Source organism: Hypomesus transpacificus, chromosome 10, assembly GCF_021917145.1.
Source record: "Hypomesus transpacificus isolate Combined female chromosome 10, fHypTra1, whole genome shotgun sequence".
Taxonomy (NCBI): domain Eukaryota; kingdom Metazoa; phylum Chordata; class Actinopteri; order Osmeriformes; family Osmeridae; genus Hypomesus; species Hypomesus transpacificus.
The window spans coordinates 1989923-2012134 of NC_061069.1; the positions used below are offsets into that span (position 1 = coordinate 1989923).

Sequence of the window (22212 nt, forward strand, 5' to 3'; positions counted from 1 at the left end):
AGGCTAAGCAGATGGGTTCACACTTCCCTATTTGTCTTACACACAACACATACTAATACTGTGTATTAATATTAGTGTCTACCGAATTTTTGTTCCCCAGCTCATCCTTGGCTTCTCCTTCTTCCCTTCCTCCTCAGGCGGACGTTTCAAGAAGGAGATAGTGGTGGACGGACAGAGCTACCTTCTGCTGATCAGAGATGAAGGTGGACCCCCGGAGCTACAGGTGTGTAGACCATGCTAACCCAGTGTGCTCGGCCAGTTGATCCTACCTCAAGCCTGAAGGTGCCGATCCACTGACCACGAATTGAGCCAAAATTTGCGAGCAAGGTTCTGCTTCCCATAAATTTTCCATGGACGTCACGTGATATGCCCCGCAAGACTATGTGGCCTGTGGGATGGCTAGTATGGAAGGCCGTTTTTGCCAAAACCCCAAATTTTACGTTTGTGTACAGACGGCAAATTTAACCCTGTACAGATGTCAATTTATGTCGTCTGTACATGGCCATTTTTAACGTATGTACACGTTTAAAATTGGGTGCTACCACTTTACTTATTTCTGAGGGGAAACCAGATAACGATCATTGCAAGAGGGAAAACCTGTCCCCACTCAACCAATCTTAATTGAATTAAGGTTAAGAAATAGGCTAATATAAATTGGCAGTGACATTACCAACAATTGTAGTCAATTTTGTAATCTACTGGTTACTTACTGAGAAAATAATTAAGCTTGTATACTATATCATTTTCACATTTCAAAAAAGCTATACATTTAAGATCACTAAAGTGCCACTAGATGCCAGTGTGAGAGGACAATTGGTAAGGGCCTCTGGTCAATATGATGTGTATACCCACGGATACATTGTGGCGCATCAGCAAGCAAAATAACATTACAATAAAACAGGTTAGTAATACACAGGGATGAAGACAGCTGGACAGTGTACAGAGTAGCCTTATTCAATAAATAAAACACAGGTTATACCCATGGCAATTTACAAGTAATATCCAACACAGGGAATGTGCAAAATACTTTTAATGAAATTTATACTAAATGAAAATGTACAGGGTCTGATTTCCCCCCCCTGGATAGGAATGGGAACCTCAGCTATAGAGGATAGAGACCTGTGTCAGTCAGAGCATGTTTGAATGGAGTTCTAAATTAGTGGAGCAAGGAACAGAGTGCCATTAATTAAACCCGAGCAAGGAGAGCACATTATTAATGGCCCAGTTTCCCAGACCTGTAGTCCAAAAGTAAGAGAAAAAGGACTAGTCTTAATCCATGTCTGGGAAACTGGGCTATATCGGCTGTAAGAACAAATACAGTATGTAACAAATGTGAACAGATTTTATCTCCATGCCGCTATGTTGCATTGGTTGAGCAGCACCTTTGGCCAGATATGGTGGCCATTTGGTATTTGGTAGCCTATTTGGTAGGCTATTGAATGTTTGAATCCCCTTTGACCATACATGGGGCATAGCGCACACAGTTTTTTTTTTCACTCACACTTTGGTGGTTGTAAAGTTTCCGCACAAGTTCCTCTCACCCATCAAATAGTGTGTCCCAAATATTAAATGATACCTATGTAAGAGTCCACATGATCACAGTTAGACTACATACAGCCTAGCGCAGACACTACGTCAAAGGGGTGGTGGCTATGTTGGTCCCAGTGTCAAAAAGGGGTGGGCATGTTGACGTCAACCAATAGCATGAAAGCATAGATGGTCCAAAAGTGTACAGACGTTAAAAACGGTTGTGTACAGACCAGGTGTGTGGCCCGTATTGGGCCAGTGCAGCACTGGCCCGGCCACATTACTCACTGGCCCGCCCAGGCAAGTTTGATAAAAATGCATTTTTTGTTTATTTTTTTTATTCAAATGTATTTAAGAAAATATATGAATAAAAACCCGATTTATAGTTGAATGGTGTGTGTTTAATTTGTTTTCCAAATAAAATGGAACTGTTGAAGCAAGTTGTACAACGTAATTGGATACCAGGCTAGATTTTTCCAGCCTTTATTGAGCTCTGTTGGTTGAACATGATGTTTAGACAGTGTTTTGTTGTTGCCTTTGCTGAATATTGCAAAGTGATGGTGTCACTGTTTTTGCAGTTGGTCTATTCTTTTTTCTACTCTCTAACACCGTGTCCTAACTGGATGCCAGCGTATGCATCGGACGCTCTCTGTTCATACTGTATCCGTCAAATTCACTTCTGTTACGTAAACTAACCATGTGTGCTAGGCTACAGACCTTTCAACTCGAGCAACAAAAAAATGTATAGAACCAGGGCGTCCGACAAAAATTTCTGCCAATACGTTGTGCTACTTATTATTCATAAGTCTTCTTTTTAAGTTTTCTAGGAAAAACTATAGGCCCACTCACTTTTGCACTGGCCCGCCCAAACTACAATATCTTCTTATGCCCCTGGTACTGACGACATAAATTGACGGTTAAATATGCTGTCTGTCCACGAACGTTACATTTGGGGTTTTGGCACAAACGGCCTTCCATAGGCTATAACGCGAGTCAGACGAACAGGCTGCCTACCAAGAGAAGCAAACCCTGTTGTGTGCGTGTGTTAGGGCATATGTGGACGAGAAACAAAGTATGTTACCAGCAAACCCTGTTGTGTGCGTGTGTTAGGGCATATGTGGACGAGAAACAAAGTATGTTACCAGTCAAAACAAAACTATCAAGCAAAACACAGCTAGCACAACAATGAAGTAGGATATGCTAATCCCAGCTCGCAAGGAGCGAATAGGAAAATTCAAGCGCATCTGGACGCTGCTAGTGTACACTTAAGTTTGTGGGGTGGATGTAGCTCATCGTTTCTTTGCTGTGTATACGATCTTAGTGCCCGATTTAGCAGAGCTCCAAACCGGGATCCAAAGTAACAAACTAGCTTTAGGTTCCAGCCCAGTCCATTGTATATGGACGAGCCTGGAAGGTCTGTATTTCTGCCAACACCCGTCCGCTCCCTCCCCGGTTCCCCCCAATTCATAAATGTGTTTTGAGGGTACACATCACGTTGATTAAGGATACACAATGTTGTTCCTGGCCTGTACGGTCCCAGAGGAGTCCGATGAGTAAAAACCGCCTGACGCTACGGCCTCCCCTCAGACTCCAGTGACGGAACAGTCATTGATACCTGGCCGCCCTGCCAGCACTGAGTTATGCTAACATTACGCTAATTATCCCCTAGATGAGGGAAGGGAAACGGCTAGAGCTCGCTCGTCAGATGCCTGTGTAATTAGCGAGGCATAATTAAAGGCCTTCATTGCATTCCGACTCGCGGGAGGCTGAGCAAAGCTATGACTCGGACGGTGTTCGCTCACTCGGGTGAGGAAATGGGATGGGGCGTTCATTGCTGGACAACACCGAACGGAGAAATAGAAACGGGACGGGTTATTGCTGGTGTCGCTCTTCATAGCAACGCGCAACGTTTCGTAATGACGATGTTCTTATTTTGCTTGAGGGAAACTGACCTCATCGTTCATCCGGTTGAGAGTTTCACGTAGCATGCTGGTAAAGCACATGTACCTACGCGCTGGATAACTGAAGACAAGTGGGTTTCTGCAACAGGGTTTTATATTACCTAGGAAACTGGTGACAAACACAGTAGGTGTCAGGTCGATAAGAGCATTGCTGCGGCAATGCTGCCCCCTCCTGACCAAATATAGAATCTTTAGTCATTTCCTCCACTGCCAGATATTTATATCCCACTCCGAAGGTAATTTGAGGGTGGTTAATTATTTAATTTGTAGTTCATTAAGGTTGACATATTCATGTGTCAATTTAATTGAACGTAAAATTGCTTGAATATTAATTTTCTAATCCTGGGACCCTGCCTTTCAGAGACAATTCTGGATCAGGTGATTATTAAAAAGAATTGTCCTTTAACTGTTAACCCATCAGAAAGACTTGATTTCACTTTGCTTTGCTTCAGTTCTTTCAGTATAACAGGAACTGGGTTCAGACGAGGAGATACCGCTAGCCATGTTCTAACCGGGTGTTTTATCTCCAGTTTGCAGCCTGGGTGGATGCTGTCGTGTTTGTCTTCAGTCTGGAGGATGAGATCAGCTTCCAGACAGTATACAACTACTTCCTGCGTCTGTCAAGTTACAGGAACACAGCGGAGGTCCCCATGGTCCTGGTGGGGACGCAAGGTGACCTTAAAAACCTTAAAAATGACATAATGAGCCAAGATGGGACTCGGTCTGGAACACCGGGTTTGTTTTCCATGCAGAATTCCTGTGACATGTTATAAGGCAGAGAGTCTGACTGGATGAATATCTATGTGTGACATGCTGTAACCCCCACCCTACCACCTGACCTTTTCCAGACGCCATCAGTGCTGCCAACCCCAGAGTAATCGACGACTCGCGAGCCAGGAAGCTGTCCAACGACCTGAAGCGCTCCACCTACTATGAGACCTGCTCCACCTATGGGCTGAACGTGGAGAGAGTCTTCCAGGATGGTGAGAGGGCTCTGGGGGGCCGTGAGTAGCGTAGACCAGGCTGGTGAGCCAACCACTGGAGCTGTGCTGTTTGACAAGGTGTTGCAGGATGTTGACACTGAGGTAGTCAGAGTCGAGACTCTCCGAGACGTTGAAAAGATCCGTGAGAACGTAGAGCTATGAAAGCCTTCTCTAAATTGATCGGGACATACTGAGGCTGAAGTGTTTGTGACAAACAAACTCAAGTAAATAAATTGGGAGCTTATGCCAGCACTTAGTTATGAATGACTGCTTGCTTACCCTGCAGGAAGCACCACTTAAAGCTCTTTCTTTTCAAACGTTTGGGTTTTCGAACGCTCAAACATTTCATTATCTCTTTAGAAAACTTGTGACTCCGTAACACAGCCGGTATCAGCACGCTCACGTGGCTTCTCACCCACTGGTGCTGTTCAGGCTTGTTGTCCCCCCCCCCGACCCTGCTTTAATTACTTCCTCAAGCTCCATTTGAAATCATTAAAAGACGTTGAAGCGCTAGCTGTCTGGAGGATGCTCGCCCTCTCTGTCCCCGTCAGTCTCTGTCTCTCTCACTCTCTCTCTGTCTCTCGCTCTCGTTCCGTTTTGGAGTCTCACTCTCTTTCGGTCGCTCACTCTTCCTCTCTGTCAGTACGCTTCCAGTTGTCCACCCAACTTGAACTCATCTCCCCCCCCCCCCCCACCCCCTGTTTCCAGAGCGACACTCCGTCTGCGTGGGAAATCAGCCCCCCCCTACCACCCCCTATGCCCCCCCCAGGAACGCTGACAGGCTCATTTGATTAACACTGCGCCGCACCTCAGAGGACAGACGACTCGTTTCGGCGACATAGTCTCACGTTCTTATTTATCTCCGGGACACGGGGAGGCAGGGTCTCCCCCGAGACTGGTGTTGGGCCTCCTTCCCGTATGTCTCTGTTTACCCAGTTGGAAAACAAATCACCCTGCGGTTGTTTAGATAATGCACTCATGAACCAGTTCTCCACTGGCGTGTCGATGTGAGATTTACCCAGTGGATGAAGTGGGTTTCATTCACTTGATGATGACGATGATGTGTTTTATTCCCTCAACACAGTGGCCCAGAAGGTGGTGGCCCTGAGGAAAAAACAACAGCTGTCTATTGGTCCGTGCAAGTCCCTGCCCAACTCTCCCAGCCACTCGTCGGTCCCTTCTGCTTCCATCCCCTCAGTGCACATCAACCAGGTAAGGCCTTGGGCTGGGTTCCTCTAAACCAATGGGGTGAGGCCTTGGGTGGGCTGGGCGGGCTCGATCTAGACCAATAGGGTAGGGACATGCTTTTGGGTCAGCAATGATGAAATATAAACTGCTGTTGTGTTTAGATTAAATTAAATAAAGAAACTGGGACTTGCACCTCTTGTAGGTCGGCTATGACACACACGAGAAATGGGTCCAAGGGGGTATTCCAGAAAGCGGGTTCAACAAACTGTGAACCTAACCCTGACCTCTGAGTTAATTTGGGAAATGGGAAAAGTTCCAGAAAAGCTGATTTGAATTTGTTAAATCAACTTGGAGTGCGTCCAGTCTGAGTTAAGCCCGGGCATTAGAACTATTGAATTTTAACATCAATGGAGCTCCAATACTAGGACACCACTTCAGATAGAAGTGTTAATACCTGTTTATGGTCAATCTGAGCACATATTACACAAAAAAGCAACACGGCTGTAGCAGCGTAGAGACAATTGGCGTGGGAAACAATTGCTGGCCGAGTCGATGCATACGTTTGAATGCAGTAGCCAGTCCATACATTGAACATTTAACCACACTGTCCATTAATATTACTGGTGAAAAAGTGGTGGACTAGCATGTTCAATGTTATATTAAATATAAAAACATATTACGAACAGGTAAGGCATATTTTACCTAAGCCTAAAGCTTGTGATTGTAGGATTGTTGTTCTATACGTCACCTTGATTTTAATCATATTCGACATGATACAAAGTCAATATCAGTTGGTGCCTATTTCAACTTGTAGTAGCAGTTACCCCCAACAGAATGCTTTTCATCACAGACTTTGATTGCTGCTGCAGAAATGGATAAATAAAAGTATTTGTATGGTAGCTACTGGTAGTTCTCTCCCCAGGTACTTTTATTTACAGGCTTGTGTGGAATTGTCAGTTACACTGACATTATGAGAATAATGAATCTAAAAAAGATTTGCACATTCTGATCCTGTTGAACAGAGCATGGATGGGGTACACAGTGAGATGTTCATTTAATGGCAGGTGAATTCTGCATGTGGAATTGAATGTAATCTCATGTATTCCCAGTTACCAGTAAATGAGTTGTACAGCCTGCATCTCATGAAGCAAGTGAGAAAAACTGACCACGAGATTGTGTAGGCCCACTTAGGGCAGAAGAATAAAGGACAATCAACAAAATAAAGATTTACTGGAACACCAGTTACAGGAGGATGCATGGTCACAGGTGATGTTAATTGTAGGAACAATATCCTATATGAATATTAATTGTTGAACTTGCTGAATTTCTATTTTGACCAAGAGATGGTGTACTTAGGGCAGAAGAATAAAGGCTGATCTTGTAAGGCTATCAACCTACCCCCACCTCTCATATGGGAAAATATGGAGTTACTGGTCTCAGCTTGTCTCAACTTGATGGCTCTCACACATCACTGTGTTACTTACTGTAGCATTGCTAGTCATGTTGATAAGTAAGGGTCAATATTGTGGATTAGTTGTTCTTGGGTATAAAAGGAATTGTGAAGTATCTGTGGATTCTTGATCTCCTGAGACCTTCTCCTCAGCTCTGGCTTGTCATACTCCTTCTCCTTCGTCACCTCTTGCTTTCTATCTCTGGTTTACAATAATCATGGTAGGGTAGGTAAGAGTTAACCTTCATTGATTTCATTGATTTGCAATATGATTAAATGACTATATTATTTAACAATTGACCTTTGACCATTCTTGCTCCGATTTAACCCATAGAGTCAAATAACTGTAATTCCATTGGTAGGTATTGGCATTATTTGGTTAATGTTAATACACTGTTCAGTTTACCATCTTCTTTCAAACCATAGGGGAATTAGTTTTGATTGTTTGGTCAATATTGTCCCCCTACAATCTTGAATTGGATTAGCTGAAACACCAGTTACAGGACGGTACATGGTCACAGGTGAATCATGTACTTGTAGGACTTGAAGGAACAAAAGCCGATAAACATACTCATACTCATTGTTAGATTTATATTTGTAGGCAATGAAGAAGACCAAATACAATTTCAATTATTTGTTTTTATTTCAGTGCCAAAAAGCAGGTCAGTTTTGAGGGCACGTCTACGGCGAGTAACATTAGCAATGTAGACCTAAGGGCTGAGAATGTTACTAAAATAAATGACAGATTGTGACAGGAAACGGTAACGTTAACCTCGGTATTCATCAGGGAATCAAAGCACATCGAATTGCAGTCTTAAAATCCTCTCCCGGCGTATAACTAAGCAAATTACATTTTGTTTGAGATCGGTCGGCCGAACAAGGAAAGGATATCCCATGTCTGCCAATGCTATCTGGCTCAGAAAGTGGGAGGGGATAGGTAGAAACGCAGAGTTTGGCATGGAAAACCTGCTAGCGAGCAGTTTAGGTTTACAGAGTAAGTTACCATGGAAACTTACCAAAAGGTTTCGTTACCTCTCTTTCTGGAACGGAATCCTTGCAGTATGCCTCCAGGGTTAAACAACTCAAGTTTTCACTAAACCCTCTACCTGGAATACCCCCCAGGTATCTATCTTTTCTGTTTACCTGTATGTGGAACAATAGTATCCTCGTCTTTATGGTCTGACCTGGGACCCTGTGGATTTCTATTCTGTACAAATTCACTCTCTCTCTTTCTCTCTCTCTCTTTCTCTCTCTCTCTTTCTCTCTCTCTCTCTTTCTCTCTCTCTCTTTCTCTCTCTCGTTCTCTCTCTCTCTCTCTCTCTCTCTCTCTCTCTCTCTCTCTCTCTCTCTCTCTCGTTCTCTCTCTTGTTCTCTCTCTCTCTCTCTCTCTCTCTCTCTCTCTCTCTCTCTCTCTCTCTCTCTCTCTCTCTCTCTCTCTCTCTCTGTCTCTTGTTCTCCCTATTGTTCTTTCTATCTTTCTCTCTCTCATTCTCTCTCACTCCCTTTCCGTGCATCTCTCTCCTCTCCTCCCCCTCTCCCCCGGGCAGGCGGCTAACGGCGGGGGCGTGTTTAACGACTACTCCTCGTCCGTGCCCTCCACTCCCAGCATCAGCCAGCGGGAGATGCGCATCGAGACCATCGCAGCCTCCAACACGCCCACGCCCATCCGCAAGCAGTCCAAGAGGCGCTCCAACATCTTCACAGTAAGTATGCGGCAGCTGATGCAGAGCAACACCCATTCACACTACTAGAGCCCCACCCCCTGCCAGGCACACGATGTCCACCAGGGGGAGACAGGCAGATCACAGGCCACCTAAGCCGCCCTTCAGAGCCTCCACCGCAGGCCCAAACGCCTGGCTTCACCTCATACAAGCAACACGATGGACAAAGGAGAAAAATAATGATAACAATGCGGTTGTTTCAACCTGGGTTGTATTAAACCCACGGAGAGAGAAAAAAAACTACAAAAAAAAATGCTTCATGTCCTTACTTTTTCTAAAGCAAATATCAAAGCTAAGCACTGTGGAAAAAAAAAGAAGAAATCTCATCTTTCTCTATCTTCTGTCTCGTTTACTTTCCCTGTTACTTTCCAGTCGGTAAAGTAAACGAGCGCATGAATTCATCTTTCACGCGATCCCCTGGATCCTTTCTCTAAATCAAAATCTTCGACCCCCCCCCCCCACCCTTCTTATCTTTACTAGATCCTTTCTTTGCAATGACCTCACTGTGGAGAGAAGGAATGTGACGACCCTCCCCCCCCCCCCCTCCCCATCCCTACTCAACCACAATAAACAAAAGCGAGGGCCAGGATTTAGATTTTTGCTGTCACCACTTAATAATGCATGCTCAATTTTGTCCCCCAAATCCCAGAATCCCCCCAGCTAACGACCCAGCAGATTGACCGAAGCTTGCTCTGCTCCCCTTCTCTCACCCCCGCCTCTCACGGCCCTAGTTGATCCTCCAGCCTTGTGTGATGTACTGATCCCTGCCAGAGTCGCCCCCCTTTCCCCCCTGTAAACCTGTCAACTGCCCCTGCCTTAACCTCTGCTAAACCTTTGATACCCCTTGTACTAATCTCTGCAGTCCTCTCCTCATATCCTCTAATACAGCCTCCTCATCTCCTCTAACACAGCCTCCTCTCCTCATCTCCTCTCTAACACAGCCTCCTCTCCTCATCTCCTCTCTAACACAGCCTCCTCTCCTCATCTCCTCTAACACAGCCTCCTCTCCTCATCTCTCTAACACAGCCTCCTCTCCTCATCTCCTCTAACACAGCCTCCTCTCCTCATCTCCTCTAACACAGCCTCCTCTCCTCATCTCTCTAACACAGCCTCCTCTCCTCATCTCCTCTAACACAGCCTCCTCTCCTTATCTCCTCTCTAACACAGCCTCCTCATCTCCTCTAACACAGCCTCCTCATCTCCTCTCTAACACAGCCTCCTCATCTCCTCTAACACAGCCTCCTCATCTCCTCTCTAACACAGCCTCCTCATCTCCTCTAACACAGCCTCCTCATCTCCTCTCTAACACAGCCTCCTCTCCTCATCTCCTCTAACACAGCCTCCTCTCCTCATCTCCTCTCTAACACAGCCCCCTCTCCTCATCTCCTCTAACACAGCCTCCTCATCTCCCCTCTAACTCAGCCTCCTCTCCTCATCTCCTCTCTAACACAGCCTCCTCTCGTTGTCTCTAACTTGTTTTCTTCCATCCTTACCCCAGCCTCCTACGCTCCAAAGCTTCCCTTTCTCCCTTCTACACCCTCTGTCCACCTCGTAACCTCGTCACCCTGGCTCAACCTTGCCCTGAACCTGTCCCCCCCCCCCTGCATTAACCCTGTCCTCTTGTCCTAACCCTATTCTGATCCCAACCATGTGCCTCTTGTCTTAACCCTATTCTGACCAGCCATGTCCCCTTCTGTCCCAACCTTGTTCTAACCCTACCCATCTCCCCCCGTCTGTCGTAACCCCTATTCAGACCCTGTGTCTGTGTCCGTACCCTATCTCTCTCTCTCTATCTCTCTCTAAGCTCTACCTTCCTACCCCAGCCCTCCCTGTCGACCCTTTCCCCAGGGCTGGCTGGTTGGCTGGCTGTCTGTCAGCGTCAGAGCAGTTGAGGCTGTGTGCTAGCTCCCCTTGTTCTCTCCGTCCCCCCTGCTAGGTAGTGACTAACCCTGTCCACCAGAGAAATGAGCCTCTGCCTGTCCGCGTCATGGAGGTGCCGAAGCACGCCACCTATCCCGTGTGGGTGCCGGAGTGGCAAGCCGAGCGGGAGTTTCAGCTCATGACCTTCTGAGGAGCAACGAGAGGGGTCAGGGGGGGAGGGGGGGGATGTGGTGGGTGTGGGGGGGGGGGGGGGGGGGGGGGGGCTAGGTGGAGGAGGGGAGTGGCTGGGTGGGGCGAGGTGGCCGTGAGAGGCGACGGTTGAGGGGTTTCAAAGCGGCAGTTTTTGTTTTGTTTTTTTCTCTTCAAATGACACTTCAAGATCACAGCAGGCCGAGGAGAGGAAGTGATGCAACATTCTGTTCTGACGTTTTTTTTTTTTTTCGTTTTTTTTTCTTCTCGAAACCGAGAGAGTTCGAAAGTTTTCCTTGTGAAAGATCCACTGTAAAGACTACCCCCGTCTCGCCTTTCATCAATCTTAGCTCGGATGACTCCCTGAACATATAACAATTATTCACACACAAATCATGCAGTACTACTCAAAAGCTCAAGTCTGGCAACTCCTTGTTTGCTAGTCAGCATTAATAAGCCCATGATATCCACTTCTGCAGTATTCATTTGGACCCCTAAAATGTTTGATTCAAATGTGGAGCTTCATGTCAAATAGAGAATACGCCTTAATATCATTTATCTGGGATTCATTCAGATACCACAACGCCATTGATAGGGTCTCACCAGCTTTTTTACAAGATTCTTTTTATTTCTAGATTTGCATACGCAATCTGATTCAAAACTGTTTGAAGGATTTAATTAACATCACCCTAGTTTGGTATTATAGCGGCAATAGCATTTTTCACTTCTTGAAATGCCCCAGAAAAGCACAAAAACAATACAGGATTATTAACTAAAGTATGGCCAATTGAAAAAGTCTGATTTTCCAGCACTGCCTGACCTAATTAGTTTTGACGTGCATAGGACAAAGGCAGCGTTTCATTTGATATGATTATTTACGATAATTGCCTCAACTGTTTTGACCATTATATACAGAGTTAATGGTTAAAGATGTCACATAATATGGATACCAATAGGATTTGTGTTTAACCATTACCTACAGTACTAGTACAACTGCTGCTCAAATTCTTCTCTTTTTGAAACTTTTGAAGTCATTTTAGGGTTATTTTTCTTTTCAAAGGTCCTAAAAGCTTTACTCTGAAAGATGTTGGTTTGTCATCATCTTCACGAGTCAGTGTCACAAGCCATGATCATTTCCGCCGTCTGTCATAACTATCAATGGCCACTAGGTGTCAGTCAAATACACAATCTTTTCCTAGTGCTTCCATGGTAACTAACCTCGACAATATTTTCGGAGGTGTTTTAGGCTGTTTGTCCCTTTGGTGTTTACAAGCACAGTATAGACGAATTTAGAGGAACTTTTTGGCATATCTTTTTTCATTCCCCCCCACGTCACAACTTCTAAACGTCATCCTCATCAACCCTGTCTGTCTATCATGCAGTCCTTACGTTTTTACTGGATGTCCACTTAAAGAAAAAAAAAAAAAAGAATAACCATCTTATATTTGTTTCAGTATTTACAGATTTGTGCAACTCGTTCCGACCTTTCTTCAACTAAAAGGGCTTTCCAACTCCTTCCGAATTAGAAGAGCTGGGTGATTACAAAAGTTAACGTTGCACCCCTCAAATGAGTGTGCGCCCCGCCCCCCTCTTTGCCCTCCATAATGATAGAGGACGTCTGAGGAAGTGTCCTGCTACCCTAGTGTCCCTGAGCATATGGGTCAAACATCACAAGTCAGAAGGGGGCGCTAATGAAAACCCTAGAACTACGTGGCTAAAACTACATAACGTTGGAAGCCGAGTAGATTTTTGGAGTCGATCGCACACGCTCAAAGCAGACTGTCTAATTAACCCCTTAACTGGGACACAAAGTAGGTACTTTTCTCTGCTGGACCGGCGACCCCTCCCCCACCCCCTTCTCCTCCTTCCCACTATACCCCCCCCATGCTCCCTTGTGTCCTTTGCCCTTACCTTCCCACGAGTCATACAAGAAGTGTTTGTTCAGTCAAGCCTCCTCCTGGACCTATCCTCCGACCTCTTAAAGGACAGCCCCTTACATCACACTGCCTTCTGCCATACACAAGGACTCAAGGACTAGAGGTGCCAAGTACATTGCATTTGCGTTTAAATCTCATAGGTTTTTGGTCAGTTTTTTTTCTTTTGTTTTCACGGAAAGTCTTGAATGGACTATAAAATGTGGTATGTTTATGGGTATAGGAGCATATCAGGAGTAATATTAGGTAGTTTTATGAAGGCCTTCATAAAAATCAGAGTAGGTTTTCAGGGCGAGATGGGGTTCAACAAACGTAATAATGAATGGAACTGGTTTGCACCGACTTGTATGAATGTAGTTTCAATTAATTTGATTTTCTTAATTTTCAATTCTTTGTTTATTCACACCACCTTATTTATATTTATTTACTTGAATTTAAGTTATTTCCATTTAGGGTTGGTATGAAGATTATGAAGTATTCCATAATCGCTTTTCTATCATGAAAGGATTGACAAATTATAGACTGCTGTATATCTTGTATTGTATTTTATTTACAATGGTACTCTATTAAAAGTATATTATAAACATATATGAAATATATGAAATAATGCCTTTATTGTCCATCCTATATTTTGTGGGAACTGCAATGTTTGGCTCAATCTGTCAAATATTTGGAAGTGAACCTGTGACTTAATTTGTATGGTGTCTGTATAGAAACAAAAAATTATAACTATAATAAAAAAATGAAATGTTGAAAAATATAAACCAGAGTTGGTTTACTTGAAGTCAGACTCTACCTCTCTCCATGGCGACTGGGCATGTTTTCATCCTGTTCTGAGTGAGACCATAACAGTCCTGTCTGTCGCTTTGACTGAGAGCCTCTGTACTTCATCTTTCGCTCTGTGTTTTGGGGGTGAACTGTGTTGCGTATACTGAAATGTTGCCTAATGTGACAAGACGTTTACTCTTTAACCAATATTTCCTCCACAGCCTAACCCCGAAACCTGAAATGTTTGTGTGGTTGACAGTTGTTGACTCTGTTGTTTTTCTAACCTTGTCAAAACGTCTAACCCTAACACCTAATGGTCTAAAGCAATGTTTACAGAATGTTCTGACAAGTCCTTATAGGTTATAGATGTGGAGAAATGCCACATCAAATCCAGTCTCCTGGATAGTAACTTTTCTCTCTCCCAATTTCTCCTGCTAACCTCCCTCTCTTCCCTTTGATGGTTGACTGGTAAAGCTGTCAGTTTATCTATGCAAAAGTACAGGGTCTTGCTCGGACCTTGCAGGGTCTGTCCAGGCCCAGTAGGCTCTGTCCAGGCCCAGTAGGGTCTGTCCAGGCCCAGTAGGGTTTGTCCAGGCCCAGTAGGGTCTGTCCAGGCCCAGTAGGGTTTGTCCAGGCCCAGTAGGTTTGTCCAGGCCCAGTAGGGTCCCATCTGGGCCTGGGACAGAAGGAAGGATCTCCATATGGGTTTCAGGGCTGAGTCATGACTCGATGTGTGGTTGTCTCCTCTGTGTTGAAATGGTGCTCTGTGTCTGGTCTGGTCCTGGTCTGGTCTTTAAGTTCAACTTGCACGTCAGTGTACTGCTGTTTTCGTTTCCGCTGGTCTGCTTGTTTGTTTCTTTTTTGAGCTTTTCCTTTTTTGTTTGACTTTTCCTTTTGCGACCGTTTGAATCCACACCACCTCCTCTACCCGAACACACATCCCCCCCCCACACACACAACACTGAGCCCTTCACCCTGACACCCACGCTCACTTCACACACACTCACGTCCCATCTGCACTCAATCCACCCCCCACCCCCCAGTCACCATGGTGAGTTCTTGTTGTCGATTGACTCTCTTGTTTTCTTGCAGTCGCGGAAAGCCAGCGATCAAGGCAAGAGCACTGACAGTAAAACTGACAACATAGGCAGTGGAAGAGCTATACCAATCAAACAGGTGAGTGTCTCTCCACACACACACACACACACACACACCATTCTTAATTTAAAGGGTACCAATATACATTGAGTGCCCATACTATATATGTTTCTCTGGGTTCATTAGACAGACATTAAACTCCAGATTAGAAAATACCCTTTCCTGCCACTAGATGGGGATATAATGCAGCACTAGAAGGACATAGAGAATTGATGGGGATTGAGATTGAAAAAATGAACACCACTGAGATAATTTCCTTCCAAGTATTTGTATGACGAGCACTTAAAAGGCAGTTGAGATGCAAGGTTCTTATGATTCACGTGTAAAGGAACTTGATGAAATGAAATAATTCACAAAACGTTTGGAAACTGCTCAACAACTAAAACAGGTCTGTGTAACTTTTCATATGTGGTTTCATTTTTTGGTGTATGATATTTAGATAATTTATAACAAGGTACCACATCCTGTATCAGAGAGAAGGTCACTTTCCCAGGTGGCAACATCGGGAGAATATAGTTGACACAATACTGTTCACTCCTGATTGTTTAAAGGCCTTTCAACAAGGTCCAACATCCCAGCATCACAACAAGGTCCAATATCCCAGCATCAGCCGTCTAAACCACACATCATGAGAACGGTTCAGGGGTGAATGTCCTTCTGAAAGGGATGATCTGTGCCTCTACATGGCGTCCTTTGGCCAGTTGGGTTGTTAAGGAAACCAAGGCCAAGGGTTTGGTCTACATCAAATAACAATATTGTTATTCGGATTGAATATTACATTCAGCCCAGGTCTAATCAAGGTCATGTAACCCACCCCCACTCCCCAGAAAGGGTTCTGAGATAGGTTTACGTAAATCGTACTTGAACATTCTTAAACCAAGTGATCTGGTATGTGTTACATGACAGACACATGTCAGTGAAAATATCAGTTTGGAGTAACTGTTGACGTTCAAGGACTGTTAAGGAAAGAGAATGATCTTGTAAAACCTGTCCCCAATCAAGACCTTTCAAATGGACCCCTGTCAGGTGTAGAGGTGATGATGATGATCAGGGATAGACCCTTGTGAGCTGCTTGGTGTCATTGGATTAGACCTCAGAGACTAGACCCTTACAGACAGGTGAGAGGGAGGTCACCCCCCCCCCCGCCCCCCAAATAAACAAACAAAACATAATACTTGGAAATCTCTTCAAGCCAGCCTTTTCAACAGAGTTCTTGAACAAGAGATAAGACCAGCTTTAAGACTTGGGGTAGGAAGGGAGGGGAGCCTGTTGTGTGTGTGTGTGGGGGTTGGTGGAGGGGGCATTAAAGAGCAGTGGATGGCCTGACCAGTCAGATGCACATTCAGGAAGATCAAAGAGCCAATGTGAGCTTAATTACCCACCCATTGGGCAAATTACACACTGCCTCCCCACCCCTCCCCACCTCCCAAACCCCCCCCCACCTCCTCTGTTAAAAATGATAAAGAAGGAACTACAATACACTCACTGCCAAGGGGTGGAAGGAGGGGTGGGGGGGGGGGGGGGGGGGGGGGGTGGACTGTCCACACGGCTTTTCTTCTTGGCCCTCTGCTCGACCCCCTCCCCTCCACAGACCCCAGTGTCCTCCTTCTGCTCTGCTCTGGGCTGTCACAAAGGCCCGGCCCATCATTCAGCCGCGTTGGCAGGATGCAGCTTCTTTTTTTTCGAGGAGCGAGACAATGGAGGGAAAGACACTTATCTCCTCTGTGGAGATATGACGATGGTCTGGACACAGAGTGTGTGTCTGAAGACCAGCCTGCTTCCTTATGTCACACAGGCTGAACATGGTCATCACGGTGGTGTGTCTGTGTCTGTGTGTGTGTGTGTGTGTGTGTGCATAGCAGAAAGCAGCAGGAGAGTGGTGGGCTTGCATAATTGCATAACAATTCCTCTTGAATTTAAACCATGTATGCAAAAGCATTTTTTTTCCCTTGCTAATTGATCCAATTAGAAGAAGAAACATTGCTGCAGCAGTCAACATATGGCCTAAATATATTTAAAATTGGACCAATAATTAGTGCTTATTAGAGTCACTTGCAACATATTTCTTTAAAGCAATTGCCGAGAAAATGTGGATTGCAGCAATAGAGACACTGTAAACCTTTATTCCCCATGGATGGTATCGATCTCCTTCAAAGCTCTGATGAATTTATGTACGTCCTCTCTGATTGAATTTATAGATTCATGAAGGCTTCGATACGCACAGAAGATGAGAAACATATTTGCTTGTAAAACATGCATTATGCAGTCACCATGGGCCCCGGGACATTATAATTTGCTTTAAGTGATCACAGGGCTGTTCAAAATGTGTTAACAGCTTTTTTATTGACTAAATCATGAACAGTATTTGTACAACATAAATATTTCACATCATCCACTGTTTCAGCTGTTTTCAGTTTGAGTTTGAAAAAAATATATAATTATTACTCCGTAATACTGTACTGCAGCTAAACTTCAACAAATAGGGCAGGGAAAAGCTACTACAAAGTTGTTCATGTTAAGAAGAACATCCATAATTGTCTTTATAGGGACTGCTAATTAGTCTGTATTTCAATCACTTGATCAAACAAAGGTGTATCCACCTGTCGGTCCATGTGGACTCCCCAGTTTAAATGCTAGTGATCAGAGTTCTGCCCCCCCCCCCTGCCCCACCTCCTCCTTTACAGGATTAAGATGATTGTCGGCTAACAGCCTGGTGCCCAGGTCACCAAGGGTCAACTCCTGCCTGATGTGTTAATCAGGATTATAGCCCTGCAGGACAGGCCAGGCTAGGAAAACATTTGAGGGTCCCTTTTAACATTCCTGAACAACACACACACAGACACACAGATACTTTGACTGTAATTTACAGCACAAATACAGCCTTCCCTCTGGCTTTCACATTCACTTGAGCTGGTACCTCATGCAAATTCTCTACATGGACACACGCACACACACACACACACACACCCCACACACACACGCACACACTGTTCTTTCTCTCTCTGGCTCTGTCTCTCTGTCTCACTCTCATGCACTCTCTCTCCCTCACTCACACACACACACACACACACAGGCCTTGGCTGGAAAAGCACAAACATTCCCCTCTTAATCCCCTAATTAAGCAAGCCCCTCCTCAGTCTTTAGCCTCAGAGAGCCCCCCCCCCCCCCTCCCCCCCCCCCCCCCCCTCCCCCCCCCCCCCCCTCCCCCCCAGCGTTTGGCCACCTCCAGCCGAGAAGCCCGCATTGTTTTCTGTGGATTCCCTAAGCAGATAAGGGAGGTTGTGAAGACCTGAAGTGGCCCTAGAAGATAAGACAGGACAGAGGAGTGAGCCTGCATTAGATCACACGCCCTAATCCCGGGATCGAGAAGGTCCTCCAGAGGTCAGCTCGCAATGAGAATGGAGCTCGGAGGGAGGTCAAGCAAATTGGATTGTCACTGCTCACTTTTGGAGTAGAAAGACTCGTGGAAGGACAAGGCTCTGTCGAGCTCTTACTCTGGAATAGGACGGCACAACAAGCCATGGACATGAAGTTTGCTGACTGTTTCAGATTATATGTGCATACTATATATATGAAAGAACCGTGCTCCCACAGTTCATGAGAAAACATCACTTCATCAATGAATCACCAGGAGATGTGGTGTTGCTTATGAGGATGCTTATTAGTTGTTAATGATTTATATATTTAGTTATTTATTAGATGCTTCACTCCAAAGCCACATACAGGGGTAGTGAGACAGAAGCTACAATGTCATCTGTACAGTAATCAGGAGAGGAACCTGTTTGGGGTGTGGGACTCCAACCCAAATCCAGCATTGCAGCATTGACTCAGCTTCCTTAGGCTGAGCAGGATTCAAACCCACGATCCAGGAAGATCCCAGCAAGCGACCCAGGGGGATGACGTCCTCACCTCAGGTTGTCCTCCTCTCTCCCTCGTCCAGGGCATCCTGCTGAAGCGGAGTGGCAAGTCCCTGAACAAGGAGTGGAAGAAGAAATACGTCACCCTGTGTGACAACGGCCTCCTGACCTACCACCCCAGTCTACATGTGAGTACACCTACCACCCCAGTCTACATGTGAGTACACCTACCACCCCAGTCTACATGTGAGTACACCTACCACCCCAGTCTACATGTGAGTACACCTACCACCCCAGTCTACATGTGAGTACACCTACCACCCCAGTCTACATGTGAGTACACCCACACACACGTCTGGGCTGGAGACCCTGAGTGAGTGTGTGCACGCTGGTGTGTGTGTGTGTGTGTGGTAGGTTATAACAAAGTAGTCACCTTGACACCGATGACGTGGATGAAAACACAGCTCTGATGCAGAAAAGCTCTGTTTTGCCTTTAGAAGGTCATTGGAGAGAAACATATTTCCCCACAATTGGAGCTTTTGATTCAGATACCTGACAGTGTCCGAGCAATAATATGACATCAGCGCAAAGGGTTTCTATCTAAGGTGAGTTAGCTCCAGACCAGGTAACTTCTACTGTATCCGAGTGAGCGAGCTTGCGACTGAGCTAATGAGACTGAGAGGGAGGTGTTGGCGGGGTGTCGTGGTCATCTCTGCCCGCCCCGTGGCGCCCGGCCCTGGCGCTGGGTTAATGGAGACGTGGCCGCGGCTGTGCTGCGCTCCCCTCGCCGCCGTCCCAGCACCGCGCCGGCTTGTATTTATAATGGCGCTCGCTGCGTGACGGCAGGGCCTGACCGGGCTGGCTCATCCATCTCTGTCACAGCCCCGCTGGGACGCTAATGCCTCTTAAACACTCTGCTGCCGGCGGACAGCTCAGGACCCCCCCCCCCCCCCCCCTACTCCCACACCCTAATTCTCCCTCTATACCCCTTCATCCTCTTACGCTTGCATTCAAACGCGCAGGCTCATCTGGCCATGGGTGTCTTGGCTTAAGAAGTCACCGTGAGGCTCTCAATGCCACACTGACAGTACACCCGTCGGTGTTGGCAGGGCGTGAGCTACACGTCCTCGTGGGAAGCCAGAAGGTTTCTCTCGAGGCGCAAACGGTGACTCGACGTCACTGTCACGGCGTTATTCGTACGGTAGGCTACAGAAGTTGAGTTTTGACCGGTTTTTGCAGGTTTGTCCGTTGACGAGACACTGAGCGCGTTCATTCACCCGCTGCTGCTAACAGTGCAGTGCTGATGTATATAATTGAGTAGGACAAGCAAGACGTCTGTTGTTCCTCCAGGAGGGTCAGAGCTGTTTCAGGTCACCAGACCAGCCTGGAATTGTTGCCTCCTAGAATGTTCTAAACACCTGAGGGGCAGAGGTGAGACAGGAAAGAGTGACTGCTACATTAGCAGCTACTCGCTCCCCACCATCTTGTGCGCCAGAGCAGGGAAAAGGAGACAGGAGAGTGCGGGGGAGTCAGACAGGGGAGGGGGCGAAGAGAGAGAAGGGGGGGTTGGGGGAGGTGGGGGGAGAGGGAGAAAGGTAGAGAGAGGATCCCTTTAATTCCACAGTCAGCCAAGCCATCCACACAATCACCTTCTGTTAATTCTATCTGCTACATCAATTAAATTGTTTGTAGAAACTAATTGAATGTGGCTTAATCACACATCTTAATAGCTTTGCACGCTTCGATCTGGCTGTTAATTCCAGCAATAAAATGAAATGAGTGCGCTCACTGGGTAATTAGCGAGGAGGCTTGGGAAGAAATGAGTGCTTTATGGCAGGGTAATAAAAGAGAGAAGCTGGCGAGAAGACCGTCGAGGCCGGGCAGGGAGGAGGTAGAGCACTCCTCCGGCACTTTCTGCTGAGCTCAATGATTTTCACCTTGGCTTACCCCATTTGGGGTGGCCGGCGCTCTAATCCAAATAAAACGGCCAAATTAGAGGAGAAAAGGGAACGAGAGTCCAAAAAAATAATAATTTTGCATTCATCAAGCCAAACGCACATTGTCGTATTTGTGCGCGACGGCGTGGGCACAGGTGACGTGTAATGGTTTCTGGCGCCTTCATCTATCTTTAGCTATCAGGGGGTCTTAAGACCTGTCTGTGTAATGGCTGGTGATTAGGGGATGCAAATAATGTGTCGCTCGTAGGCAGGTCATTTGGTCACGTATGTCCAACGCGCTGGTTTCACTCCTCTATATACTGTCCATGGCGTGCCTTCGAAAGCTTTCGGTGCATTGCTCGTGTGTGTGTGTGTGTGTTGCAGGACTACATGCAGAACATACACGGGAAGGAGATCGACCTGCTGCGGACCACGGTGAAGGTTCCAGGGAAGCGGCCTCCCAGGGCCGTGGCCACCGTGGCCCCCACCGCCAGCCCCAAGACCAACGGGCTCACCAGGGACCGGAGCACCCTGCAGCTGGGCGTAGGAGCCACTGGTGAGAGCTGCTCCCTCGTCTCTACACCGGGGCACACACACACACACACAGCCTCTGGACTGCTGGGGGGGGGGAGGGGGGGAGGGGGGAGGGGAGGGGGGCGCTCAACCACCAAAGAGCACTGCGCTGCATCTACTACATGATTCACGCTTGATGTTGTTTTTTATCCATGTGCATCTAGAAAGAGGCTTTAGCGATTTTCCCGATATTCCCCAAGGTGGGACGTCCCAAGGTAGAAGGAGATGCCACCTGTTCAGGTGGATGTTCGCTTTATTACTGTAACTTCCTGTCAACCGCAGTGGAAAAACCATTTGCTTTCTTACCTAGAGAGAAACCTTAAAGAGGCCTAACTGAAACTGGATGATCTACGTTCTACAAACGCTCTTGAGGATTAGTAAAGCGATTCGAAAAGACCTTTGATGGTTGGTGTTTAATACCATCTTCCTTTGATAATCATCACATTACTGAACATTTTGAAAGTTGCTCCCTAGGAGCCAATTATCCCCATTTATGATTTTTCATTCATGCAAATGAGCTGTCTTGCTGTATACTATACATGCAGTGATGGCTTGATGAGTGCTTTTGTGCAGACTATTTGTTTCTCAAATGACTAAACAGGGAATTTTACTTATGGTTGAATGTAAATATCACAATGCATGTTACTAGAACAAGCCAGAACATTGAATATGCAGTACATTGGTAGGTTTCTGAATTCTGGGTATCTCTATCTCGATCCACCTTACATCATTTGATAAAACCAAGGTTGGAATGTCACAGTTACACCGAGGGCAAAATAAGAAAAAGATGCTTATCAGCCTCCCTGGCTGGCTGGCTGGCTGGTTGGCTGGCTGGCTGACAGTCCAGCTGAATGACTAGTTGGCTGATTGACAGTCCAGCTGAATGACTGGTTGGCTGTCTGACTGGTTTACTGGACGGTTGGCTGACTGGTTTGTTGGTTGGTTGGCTGACTGCCAGTCAAGCTGAATGACTGACTGGCTGACTGGTTGGCTGACTGACAGTCCAGCTGAATGACTAGCTATTGGCTGGCTGAGTGGCCATGCAGAGTACTGCTCTGGCAGACTCAGGGAGGCGAGGCTTGTGA

General features: G+C 46.2%; 1 protein-coding gene across 5 annotated transcripts in view; it reads left to right on the plus strand.

Moving 5' to 3' along the window:
* Positions 1–22212, plus strand: part of agap3 (ArfGAP with GTPase domain, ankyrin repeat and PH domain 3) — a 103599-nt gene that overhangs the window by 52034 nt on the left and 29353 nt on the right. For 4 of the 5 annotated variants that reach the window (XM_047027604.1, XM_047027605.1, XM_047027606.1 and 1 more), the window contains 8 exons: positions 138–223; positions 4019–4160; positions 4337–4471; positions 5556–5683; positions 8657–8812; positions 14695–14778; positions 18701–18805; positions 20939–21110. In XM_047027604.1, coding sequence (XP_046883560.1) covers positions 138–223; positions 4019–4160; positions 4337–4471; positions 5556–5683; positions 8657–8812; positions 14695–14778; positions 18701–18805; positions 20939–21110 — 1008 coding nt within the window. Of the gene's footprint in view, positions 1–137; positions 224–4018; positions 4161–4336; positions 4472–5555; positions 5684–8656; positions 8813–12363; positions 14626–14694; positions 14779–18700; positions 18806–20938; positions 21111–22212 lie in introns of those variants that run through there. The other variant, XM_047027608.1, reaches the window with a different exon arrangement.